We start from the raw sequence: 11,782 nt of genomic DNA, 5'->3' as shown, positions 1-11,782 counted from the left end.
TACCTACAGGAGGAGAGTGGGGGATCGACGAGAAGATCAAGTCTGAGGTTCCCTGCCTCAGACCCCCTACTATTTATACAAATACAACGGTGCACAGACCAGGTACCTATTTGTCCATGCTTGGTCAGAGTCTGCTGACTCATGTCCTGCCTCCTGACCTGTCACATGGTGTCCTCGTGACTAATACCTGAGTCATGCTAAGTCCGGGCTTGCTCCGATGAGTAAGCGCCCCCGCTGACGTGTGAGTCACCTGCCAGTGAGTGAGGATGGGCGCTCCTGGACCCCACAAGGTCCTGGGTTCGATCCCGGCTCCTCCACTTTCCGATACGAGTTGCCCGTGGTCAAGGTGAGCGTCTGTTCTGGTTCACATGACCCCTAGGTCACGTGGCACGAGAAAACTGTGACAGATGGGTGGGGTGGGATGAGCAATCCGATGCCCATCGGATCTACTGGCCTGATCGGCGCAGTGTGACGGTCGAGCGCAGCGTGCGCTTCAACGTGGCGGAGGCCGACGTCGAGGTGCCGCTCGAGGGGGAGGATGGGGAACAAGGGGACCAAACGGGGGACAACGGGGACCAGACGGGGGACAACGAGACCAAGAAAATCGTTAGTACTCACCAGAACGAGGTCGAGCGTGCCCCCGCGTCGTCCAAACCCAATCCCACCGCTAATTCCCCCACTATCGACGCGCCTGCGGAAGCCACGGTTCCACCAAACCCGCGCTCTTCCTGCTTGCGGCCTGCCCTTCCTTCCAACCCAGCATCTCCTGCTGCCGAGTCCAGGCCCGAGGCGCGCGACGTCCTTGGAGAGCGGTTTGAGACCGCGACCGAGCGACCGAGACGCGTCCGACGGGAGTCGGACTACGTGAGGAGGTTGAGGAGCGGAGAAGGGAGCACCAGCGGGCGAACTGGAGGGAGAGCGTTGCCAAGAGGGATGCAGGAGGCGACGAGCAAGGTTGTGGAGGAAGCAGAGGATGAGGGAGGGTACGCGACGATCAAGCAGGAGGAGCGGGAGGAGTGGGAGACGGTTGAGCTGGCCATGGCGGCAGCTTCGGGCGACGCCGAGGGCATTGAGCCGACGTACGCGGAGGCCAAGAAGCGCCCGGACTGGCCCAAGTGGAAGGCCGCCGTTCAGGCCGAGCTCGACTCTCTCGCCTCCAACGGCACCTGGCACCTCGTCGAGCGACCAACCTCGGGCAACGTTGTCGACAGCAAGTGGGTGCTGCGCGTCAAGAAGAACTCGGCCGGTGAGGTCGACAAGTACAAGGCGCGCCTGGTTGCGCGCGGCTTCACTCAGATCTACGGCGTCGACTACTACAAGACGTTTGCCCCCGTTGCCAAACTCTCATCTTTCCGCCTCATTCTCGCTATTGCTGCTCGTAACGGCTGGCCTGCGGATTCATTCGATTTTAACTCTGCTTACCTCAACTCCAAGCTCGACGAGGACGTCTACCTGGAACAGCCGCCGGACCATGCCGTTGCCGACCGCCGTAGATACGTGCTCAAGCTCGACAAGGCCCTCTATGGATTGAAGCAGGGAGGGCGAAAGTGGTATGAAACCCTTTGCATCGCTCTCGCTGACCTTGGTTTCAAGCGCGCCGAGGCGGACTACGGGGTCTTCTTCAAACATGAAGGCACCCACCTCACCATCCTTGCCATCCACGTTGACGACTGTCTTATCACTGGCGACTCCCGACCCCTGCTTGAGGCGTACAAGCACCGTATTGGACAGAAGTACAAGCTAACGGATTTGGGCCCGGTCAGCTGGCTGCTAGGTATCAAGGTGTCGCGCGACCTCGAGACCCGTACCCTCGCACTCTCTCAACACTCGTACATCGACGCGATCATCACCCGGTTCAACTTTGATGACCTGAAGCCCATTTCAACGCCAATGGACCCCCATCTACAGCTCTCGAAGACCCAATGCCCCGAAAGTGCCTCCGATGTCGCGCGCATGAAGCGCGTCCCCTATCGAGAGGCGATCGGAGCCCTTATGTACGCCGCCATGGGCACTCGACCGGACATCGTGTTCGCGGTCTCGACCCTCGCGCAATACTCAGAGAACCCCGGGTGGACGCACTGGGAGGCCGTTAAGAGGATTTTCAGGTACCTCCTGGGCACGCGAAACCTGTCGCTCATATACGGCGGGGACAGGAACGGGTTGGAGGGATTTGTGGATGCAGATGGAGCCTCGCAGGAGCACAGGCGGGCCATTACCGGGTACGTTTTCATTGTCGATGGCGGCGCTGTCTCCTGGGCTTCGAAGAAACAGGAGCTCGTCACCCTTTCAACCGCCGAATCCGAATACGTCGCCGCAACACATGCCGCAAAAGAGGCGATCTGGCTGCGGCGCCTCATCGGCGAGGTCTATCGTCCGCTTTCCGAGCCGACGACTCTTCGTAGCGACAACCAATCGGCCATCGCGCTCACCAAGGATGGCTCGTACCACGCCCGCACGAAGCACATCGATATCCGTTACCATTTCATCCGCTATTCGATCGAGGCCGGCAGCATTCGTCTCATCTATTGCCCGACGGACGAGCAAACGGCTGACATCCTCACGAAAGCACTCCCTTCCGTCAAGGTTAAGCACTTCGCAGTCGCGCTGGGTCTCGCTTCGGCTTGAGGGGGAGTGTTGGAGAATGGCGCGATTGTAGCGCGATGACGTCGCAAGCCTTGCGCGACGCCGCGCGACTACGGAACACCATCGGGATTGATGCGCCCTGTGGCGCGGCCTTCTTCGGACCCCTTACGATACGATTGTTACATTATCCTCTCTCTTCTATATAAGTTGTCGAATCCATACTCGCTCACCTCAGTCCCGCATAACGCGTACTGAGGTGAGCCGCCCATATAGTTACCCCGCCGGGCTCCCACTGATAATGTACTGTAGTGCTTACTATAGGTGCATATATTAGTAATATATCAAGTCCCGCATAACGCGTACTGAGTGCTTACTATATGAGGCACAATCTCTCCAAAGTTTGGTACGTACAGTGCTCAAATCGCTGTGATTGGACCTAAGGCGTGAGTAGTACATACCGATTGCAATTGACCTATGCCCCGGACTTCGATCAAGCTCCTGTCTTACAATGCTCGTCGCCTCCTGAGGCATTTCACAAACCTCTTTCAATGACAGCTTCATGCTGCTCAGGAGTTGCTATAACAGTGGCACAAGAGCACCAGTATACGTCGTAAACTGCACAACCGTGTATAATTCGGGCCCCAGAAGTGCGGCTTCTCGCGGGCTCTGATCGTCCTCTGCTTTTACTTCCTCCCTTCCGTGTCAGTCGGAACCCACCTAGATGGGCACGAGGCCCGGATTATTCAGTGTCAAAGAGATTCTGAATGAATTGACATTGACGTGGTGACGGACAGGACGGTTCTGTGACCGTATATAAAGCTACTGTGTTGATCCCACTTGCTGAGCAGCACAGGTGCACGATCCTGCCAGACACACCTACACCATGGCTCTCAGTCGCTTCACTCTGCTCCCTGTGCTTCTCATATATCTGATGGTATTGAGTGTTCATGCGGCGCCGGTGCCGATAGGTATGTACCTTTCTTTACAGGGTTCAAGCCGTATGATAACCAGGAACGTGTTGTAGAAGATCCACCTATTACTGACCTCGCTTGGCTCAGTGTAATCAGTAACAATGGCCGGCGAAGCGATGGTCAGTTTCTTCTCCCCTCCAGTGGCATGTTCGAGTCATCACTATCTGAGCTCGATTCTCGCTTTCTACACTTCCATCAGTGGACTCGTTGGCTGAACCTATCAAACCCCTTGATTTCCTATGCTCAGTGAATATCAGTAGCACTCCTCGTCCGGCGCCCAAGTAGTACATCGAGAAATGGCGTGGTCACATCGTTTCTTCAACATTGGCTTTTCACATCTGTATATGGTTAGAACAACGCATCTCGTACCTTTAGTTCTCCATCAGATTGACTTGAAAATACATACGTGTGATACTACTACCGTATTACAATAAAAGCTACTTCCCTTCAGATCTTTCTTCTTTCCTGACACCGGCACCTATCGAGGTCCGGACAGGGCCCCGATTAGGCTTCAGTCATACTGATACTGTGCGGCTAACATGAATGCAGCTTCCTCGGTGCTTGGAAGAATCAAGGTGTCAGGAACAACGTATACTCGGCATCCGAAGCATAGTAATTTGTCGCCCCCTCCTCCCAGACTGTCACCCAGATTTGTCACTATCGCCGTCTCGTAGTCGCGGTTATGACGCGGCTGGAACGAACCAGCTAGTCGCTGTTTCGCTCACAAAGTCAGCTACTCGTTACGTATGAATATTCAACGAGAATCCCGATACTTGCAACTGTACTAGCCCTACGCAATCCAATCCGTCAGATTCGGGTCGCGCTCCCATCCGGCGCCCATTCAGCATATTCCCTCTGATTCTCCTCCACAGCCTCGTATACCGCGCGCCAATCCAAGCACCTGCGGACAGGATGCGGCTCGACGGGGTGGATGTTGGACGGGTACTGGTACGGGTCCAGGTTCGTGTCGCCGCGGCACAAGATCATCTGTCGGATGTAGTTCATGCAGTGCCGCGCGGGTTGCTCTTCGCGTTGCGCGCGGGTCTTGGTCAGCTGGTCTCGCATGACGTCCAGGCAGCGCAGCTGGTGGAACATCGAAACCATGAAGGGCTCGTGCTGTGCGCCGAGGTGAACGATGCCGTCGCCGGGGACGAGCGCAGCCCACGCTTGTGAGGCGTTGAGGTCGTAGCGGAGCCCGCTATCGAAGGCGAATGCGACGTGCTCGCGCTCAACGTTCCATACGCCGCCTGGGAGGAGAAAAAGCGCGTTAGAGCATATATGAGTTGAATGGTGAGCGGGGCTACCATTCACAAGATCATGTTTCGGTCTACGATGGAGCAAACTCAGGTTGATCAACTTGTATGTGAAGTTTAGCCCGAGGAAGAGGATGGCGATGGCTAGGATGAATGATTCGAGGCGTCGAGTAGCGGTCATATCTCGCAAACGAGGGGAGTGGGTGCGATGAGACGTTTGAGAGGGATAGTGAGGATTGTTTCCGGCGAGTATAGGAATGGTGACACTAGCGTCTGAAGCGCGGTGGCAGCATAGATAGAGGTAAGCGTAGGGCGATGCAAATACCTTGTGCTCGCAACGGACCGCGCGGGAACCAGAACCCAAGAGGACAACTGCATAGCTAAGGAGCTTGCAGGGCTCACACAAAACACTGTGTCGGAGAAGGAGATCTGAGGCGCAAGGCAGTGCAGATCGATTACGTCCGAAGTCGGTGCTAAGGCGTCTACAGGGTCCACTGGCAAGTCTCCCAGTCATACCCGACATCTGTGCCGACATAGAGTATGAGTCAGATCGATATTTATCATCGTGGACTGACCCTTCAAGCGAGTGGCAGCTTTCCGAAGAGCCTGGTAGCTCAGGTGTCGAGTCACTGGTGATCCTCGAGACTCCGCCACGTGGCTTAGAGTCTACTCGCCGTGCCGGTGAGGCTCCGTGCGACGGCTCCCATGCTTCCGCTTTCTCCTCAAAGCCCTGTAGCCGGTGAATGCATGATACGAAGCTGTCTCGCGTTTCACAAATCGGAAGCATCAGTGCATCTCTAGTCTCTCAACCGATAGACTCGGAGATGCCGCCTCGGGTCGATCGTCAACGAAGCTTTGTTCCACATGGATACGTCCTGGCTACATTTTGTCGTAAGTGGCAGATACCTCGCAGGTTAACCGATTACTCCCACATACTCTACTCTGCAGTGCTGGATGGGCGAGGCTCGCGGTTACCTCATCATTTTGACCGCGGGAAGCCGTTTCCTGGCAGATGGAAGAAGCTCCGTCAACAAACCTAATCTATTGCATGTGTCGGCGGCTTCACTTTGAACGCATAGCCCGGCTCCTTTGGAGTCTTCAGCAGCCTTGCAGTCATTTTACTAGACTCGGGCTGTACGTTTCCCATCGTTTCGCACTGCGCCTGCGCCTCGTCTTCCTCTTCTTCACGTTTCAATATGTTCTCTCCCCTTAGATCCCATTCGCAAACTCATCCTTCCGCTATGCCCTCCCGACGAAGTACCCAAGATGAACAATACGCATTGCTGCAGAACGGCGAGAACGGCTCCCAAGAGTTGGACGATGACTACTCCCATCGAGCAGGAGGTGGATTCTGTTATATTGTCCTTTAACACGCAACCTTATCTTATCGCATTCTTTGCATGCAGAGTCGAAGCGACGGCCAGCTTGGTACCAGCCAGAAGCCCGCCAGTCTGCTTTGACATGGATTCTCGCATTGCTGGTCATTGTCGTGGCCACCGATGGAATCGCACTCTTCTACATGTCGCGGATCATGAAGACAGTCTTCGCCGACTTGGGCACCGACGAACTCGAGTTTGCTAATCCGTACCATGGTCTTGAGACCCTCTACCGCTCCGGCAAGATCAATGCATCCAAGATCGACCCCATACAGAACCTTCCGCGAGTCGTCGCGCAAGTCTTCCCCGACCGTCCGAAGGAGCTGGCGCCTATTGGCGAGCACGACCTATTCAACAAGGTTTTTGGGACGCTTTCCCCACATGAGAAGCACCTCCACGTCTCGCCCAACGTGAGTAGCCTCATGAAATCTCACACGAAGCCGCTGACCCGGGAAGAACCAAGGTCCACACGATAGCGCAGTTCCGCGCGCTCGACTTCGGAATGGAAGAGTGTTCGGTCGTCATCCAACTGCCAGGACACGGTGATCGCATCGAGGGGTCCGAGCCATTCCGGTTCAATCAACTCTCCGTGTTCGACGTATACCGGCTCAACGCGCTGAAGCCGCTGGATGTCAGGAAGCTGTCTTACAGCACAAAGCCTCCTGCGCAGGAGAGAGTCGCGTCCCTGATGGCGAAAGGGGGAGAGGAGACCCTCGTGACCACCTTCCCATGCCCCTGGGGAACGCTGCATACTTTTGAGGTCGTATGTGGCGAGGGTTCTGACTGCTTAGTGGACATATGGTCCAGTCAGAACACCACGTATGGTAAGCACCTTTCTTCGCCGAGCGGGATCAATTCGTTGGCTGACAGGACGTCGCGCAGGCATCTACATGTATCAGCATCAAACGATTTGAATGTAACTTACAGAGCCTTTCGGATTGCGTTCTCCGACTGTGTATGATTATTTTGCTATCTTTTGTCAATCAGAACATTGCAGCACGTTTGTAGACTTATGCCTCATTGTGCGCAGCATGCGAGAGGCACACAGCCTCGATCACCGACCCGGGACGAGTTACAGAAGCATGCCGCCCACGCATAACTGTGCTTACCGCCTTTCTCCTAAACTTGCGGAAGCGGAAGGAAGGATACGGAGCTTGAGGGCGTACTTGCGACCCTGAGTGAGGAGACCTAACCGCAAGGCGACAAAGCCCATACCTTATTGATTCGCGTAACTGAAGATGCCTGGTAAGATGCTTTCACTTTACATGTCCAAGATGTCGTTCAGGGCCCAGGTGTCTCTCGACGAAACTCAGCTTGTGACGTACGTATCATGGGCCCATGACCAAGCAGATGCGGCTCCCAAATCATCTCGTCGCGCGGAGACTTGAATAGGAATCAGATCAGTATCCAATCGAAGTACATTGCTGTAATAGGCCCGTACCGCAGCTGGGAACGCAGCGAGTGCGGCAGTTGCGATAGCCTGTGCTTGTACTCCCAAATTCTGTATTGACACAACTTCTGAACAAAGATGAGTCGGCGCTGTCGCTTTGGACAAGTGGACATGGCATCGTTGACACAAATGATGTGATGCTGAAATGATCATCAGCGGGCTTGTTCAGCCTAGAGTATACACGCCGCTCACCTGCGCATTGTGTCCGAGCCCCTGTCCCTGTTGCGAGAGCGGCGTATTGCAATGGAGCAAGAACGGAAGCCCTGGCGCCGCGAAGCATCGCTCGCTCAGCCCATGTGAATCTCGAAGCCTGATCGCGGAAGGCCAGCTGAGCGTCTGCGCCTTGTCTTCGTCAGGGCTCTCCCACAGGGCCTCCAGGGCTGCTACCACGATCCTCGCGGAGCTGACCTGAATTCAAGCTGACATCGGCCAGAAGGAAGGTATCGGCGATGCTAGGAAGAGTCATGCTTCTTCATAGGTACCCACTGTCGAGCAATCAGAAGTAGAGTAGCTGAGAGATGCTGACGCCGACTCGGATGACCTGAACAACTGTGGAAACTGCGTGAGACCGCGCTTTCTCGAGGCTGTTCCTCGTCAATGCCGTGCACAGGACTGTGAGTGAAAAGGGAAAAAGGCTTCAAAATGCCGTGACGGGCGATAGTTTGGTGAATGAGACGGCATCTTACCTGGGTTGGGCGAGGCGTTCTCCCGAGAAGTCCCAGGAGGCGGTATCCGGGATCAGGATACGGAGGCTCCCGGGTATCGTAACGCCTGGGGTTCCGTGCCTGTCAAATGAGATACTGACGAGGACAGCGAAACGACTGCCGGTTTGCAGCGGTAAGAGCGAACTGCCACAATGACTCCCCTTGTCGTCTGCTTGAGGGACGGGTACAGGCAGCGCATCCCGTGAACACACTATCCCGCCTCCCATGACCTCCTCAAGATTAGCGGTCGCTATCTTGCTCGTCCTCGGAGCACTCAATGCCTACCTGGACCTCCTTCATGTGCGCGCGACCCGTCGAATGGCAGTTGCAAGACCGCCACCACTAGAACATTACAGTAAGCACATTCCGTCGTCTCACCTGGAAACGTTTTCGAGTAAATTTCCCCAACAGGCTTCATCGATGAAGACTACATCCCCCGCATGCCCCTCCCCAGTGCACCGCGCGGCGGGGTTAAGTGGATACCCGAGGAGTCCGTGCGCTACTCGCTCTGGTCGCCTGAGGCGAACGACGAGTGGCTCTGGACTGCGACCATCGGCGACGGCAACGTCCACTTTGGTGACGGCCGCCGCCTCTTCGTCGTCGCAGTGACGCACCAGATGCACTGCATGCGTTCCTACCGCCAGGCGCTCGAGGCGGAAGGCATTCCGCAAGGGCACGCGGTCGGGCACCTCACGCACTGCCTGAACTTTCTGCGTATGCACACGCTGTGTGCGGCGGATACTACGCTCGAGCCCCCAGACGCGTTCGCGAGGAACTATACGATGAAGGGGGCGGGGGCGGAGCATGTGTGCATGGACTGGGAAGCATTTTACAAGGACATGCGGACGAACTACCTGGAGTGGGACGGGTTTCAGAAGCACCAAGCGAACTCGACGATGAAGTGAGATTGACAAGAACCTGACTTCACTTGTAGCCGATGCGGCGCCAAGTACATTGTTACTGTGATTATTATGCGAGCACCTGAGAATACATATTTTGGGTCAGGACATAGCTTCAGCAAGCGGGTTTGAAGTAAACTCACCTCCAGAGCTTCATATCGCCGCGCCCTCGGAGCCAACTGCAACATCCGCCTGGGTGTTCTTCTCTGAAGCTACGGTCTGCTTCATCTCTCCTTTCAGATTCTCATAGAAATCCGGGGTCAGCCCGGCCTTCTCGCGATCAACCGCATTGAACGGTCCCTTGACGTCCCCCCTCCACCCCTTCCTGACCTCCTCCCTAAATGTCTGCACCGGGTCTACATCCTCCTTCGCGCAAACCCACGTAAACCACCGATGGCCCGTTGTGACGTGCGTCACCTCGTCGTGATGGATCGTCTCGAGCACCCGCACGCTCTCCTCGTCGCCCGCCTTGCGGAACTTCTCGATCGTGCCCGGGTTGACGTCCAGCCCGCGCGCTTCGTGCACGAGGTGGATGATCGCAAGCCGTGCGCGGAGCGACGCGAACGTCACCTGTGCGGACTCCCAGAGGCCCGCGTGCACGGGGAGCGAGCCGTAGGGCGTGGAGGGGGAGAGCGCCGCGAGGCGCGCGGTGAGCAGGGAGAAGTGCTTGGACTCGTCGAGTGCCATCTTGGTGAAGTCGGCGAAGAAGGCTGTGGGTAGGTCGGGGTGAGAGGGGCCGTAGCGCGCGATGATGTCCCATGCGAGGTCGATCCTATGGAGACTGTGAGACCGTGCGGGGGGAGATGGAAGGATTCCAGGTGCTTACGCCCATTGCTCGATGTTGGCGAGCGTGTGGAGCATGACGGCTCGGTTCTTCCGCCTGTTGATCTTGCTCACGTCGACGGTGTTTCGCGCGTACAGCTCTTCGCGAGGTGGGACATCCGGTGGTCTAGGAGCTTTCGACGAGCGGTGGCCGATGGACTTAAGGTGGCCCGTACGGAAGAGCTTCACGGCGTGTCTGGTCCGTTGGACCTACATTAGCGTGAGCCTACCCTATTGTATGGACCTGCATAAATACGCACCTTCAGCATCGGGTCGGGGGTGTTGAGGATGAGGACTGCCCATTGGATTAGCGTCGTTGGTGTATTCTCTACCGGCACCAGCGGCTCTGGCTCCTTGGGTGTAGGCGAGGAAATGGACAGATGCGAGAGGTCCGGCGGAGGCGGCGGAGGATCGGCGAACTCTACAAGCGAGTTGCAGTACTTGTGCTTCGCAGGAGAACATCGATGAACTATCACATACCTTCTGACACTGGCCGGAACTCTACTAATCGCCATCCGCTTCCACCGTCTGGTGCCTCTACCCAGATGTACTCTACCTCGTCCTCTGTACGGATTTCTGTGGCGTACGTACAGGCTTTCATCCCAGTCTCGCTATGCCCGGTCTTCAGATCGAAGTCATATCTGGCATCCACCGACGTGAGACAGTATTGTATTAAGCAAGTAACATACAAACCTGTGCCAAGGGCATACCGCGACTACTCCGGTGTCACAGTCCTCAATTTCGGCATGCGACATGTCAGCTCCCATGTGTGGACAATTGGCTTCCATGACGTAGATCTGATCGCGCATGCTCTGCGACGAACCAGACTGCTCATCCTTGCCCGTCTCCGGGAGTTGACTGGGGGTGAGGCGGAATAAGATCAGAGGATGATATTCACCTTCTTGCGAGCGCAAGGTGAGGAAGAATCGGGAATGAGTCGCCAACTTCTCAAGTGGTGATATTCTATATGATCTCGCTCGTGAGCCCTTCACCAACCGGACAGAGTTCCTTGCAAATGCGACGTGCCTCAACCAATATGGCGTCGCCTTGTGCGCGAAGTCTCCGCCTTCTGTAGCTGTGGCCATGGCCCTCACATGCACTTTGATGAAGCCCAAGGATTCGTTTCTGGACGTGTAGTAATGTGGGAGAGGGGTTGGATGTTGCCGCGTCTGACCAGTGATTTCTCTAACTAGGGGCAAGACGCGACGAGGTGCAGATATGCGATGTATTGAGTTCCAAGCCTGGCGATTTGAATTAACGGGCAACTGCAGTCTTCTTGAAAGAATTGTACGAGGGAGTAGCATGAGATGCAGAGCAGAACGACCCGAGTCGCTGCCATTAGGCGTGTTCAATTCTTGTCGCTCGCTCATTTCCTCGCGCGCTTAACGGGCGCCTGCCTACCTGGATTCAAGGTCAGATCAAGCGCCTGTAGCACAGCAAGCAGAGGGGGGCAGGCGGCGGGTGCAACATGACCACATGAGGGTCGCGAGCTGGGACTAAGGAGCGCCGCGAAAACTTGATGATTCGAAATCTAGAGAGCTCTATGACTCGAGACGCGGAGTCGTCCCGCAAGGTTTTGGGTCCAATTGCCATCAGGCTTACAGCGGCAACCCCAGGTGAACCGTATGTATGTCGTGCCGAATCTGGTTCGGATTTGGGCGCATTGTGTACGATTATTCTCGAGCAACGAGTCTATAACGCTCTCCCGATGTCTCCATCCACTC

At 56.0% G+C, this 11,782-nt stretch overlaps 4 protein-coding genes across 4 annotated transcripts; 2 read left to right on the top strand and 2 right to left on the bottom strand.

The window, feature by feature from the left end:
* Nucleotides 1–3,906: 3,906 nt before the first annotated feature.
* On the bottom strand, nucleotides 3,907–5,057 carry DICSQDRAFT_161289 (uncharacterized protein). Its single transcript, XM_007365207.1, has 2 exons — nucleotides 4,859–5,057; nucleotides 3,907–4,801 (listed from the first exon to the last, which is right to left on the bottom strand). Exons 1-2 carry the CDS (start codon nucleotides 4,986–4,988, stop codon nucleotides 4,362–4,364), a joined length of 570 nt encoding a protein of 189 aa, XP_007365269.1. The 5' UTR covers nucleotides 4,989–5,057; the 3' UTR covers nucleotides 3,907–4,361.
* Nucleotides 5,058–5,456: 399 nt separating this feature from the next.
* Nucleotides 5,457–7,243, top strand: DICSQDRAFT_136127 (uncharacterized protein). The gene is made up of 4 exons (XM_007365206.1): nucleotides 5,457–6,151; nucleotides 6,214–6,593; nucleotides 6,647–7,007; nucleotides 7,066–7,243. The coding sequence occupies exons 1-4, from the start codon at nucleotides 6,049–6,051 to the stop codon at nucleotides 7,095–7,097; spliced, it is 876 nt and encodes a 291-aa protein (XP_007365268.1). The 5' UTR covers nucleotides 5,457–6,048; the 3' UTR covers nucleotides 7,098–7,243.
* Nucleotides 7,244–8,562: 1,319 nt separating this feature from the next.
* On the top strand, nucleotides 8,563–9,242 carry DICSQDRAFT_59303 (uncharacterized protein; the record flags this gene model as incomplete). The annotated part of the gene is made up of 2 exons (XM_007365205.1): nucleotides 8,563–8,692; nucleotides 8,749–9,242. The coding sequence occupies 2 exons, from the start codon at nucleotides 8,563–8,565 to the stop codon at nucleotides 9,240–9,242; spliced, it is 624 nt and encodes a 207-aa protein (XP_007365267.1).
* Nucleotides 9,243–9,389: 147 nt separating this feature from the next.
* Nucleotides 9,390–10,813, bottom strand: DICSQDRAFT_169586 (uncharacterized protein; the record flags this gene model as incomplete). The annotated part of the gene is made up of 5 exons (XM_007365204.1): nucleotides 9,390–10,008; nucleotides 10,063–10,268; nucleotides 10,319–10,479; nucleotides 10,539–10,699; nucleotides 10,752–10,813. The coding sequence occupies 5 exons, from the start codon at nucleotides 10,811–10,813 to the stop codon at nucleotides 9,390–9,392; spliced, it is 1,209 nt and encodes a 402-aa protein (XP_007365266.1).
* Between the last annotated feature and the right edge of the window lie 969 nt (nucleotides 10,814–11,782).

This window comes from Dichomitus squalens (genome assembly GCF_000275845.1).
Source record: "Dichomitus squalens LYAD-421 SS1 unplaced genomic scaffold DICSQscaffold_11, whole genome shotgun sequence".
Classification (NCBI taxonomy): Eukaryota; Fungi; Basidiomycota; class Agaricomycetes; order Polyporales; family Polyporaceae; genus Dichomitus; species Dichomitus squalens.
Note: the sequence above shows the minus strand (reverse complement) of the source record. Positions and strands in the feature narration are given on the sequence as shown.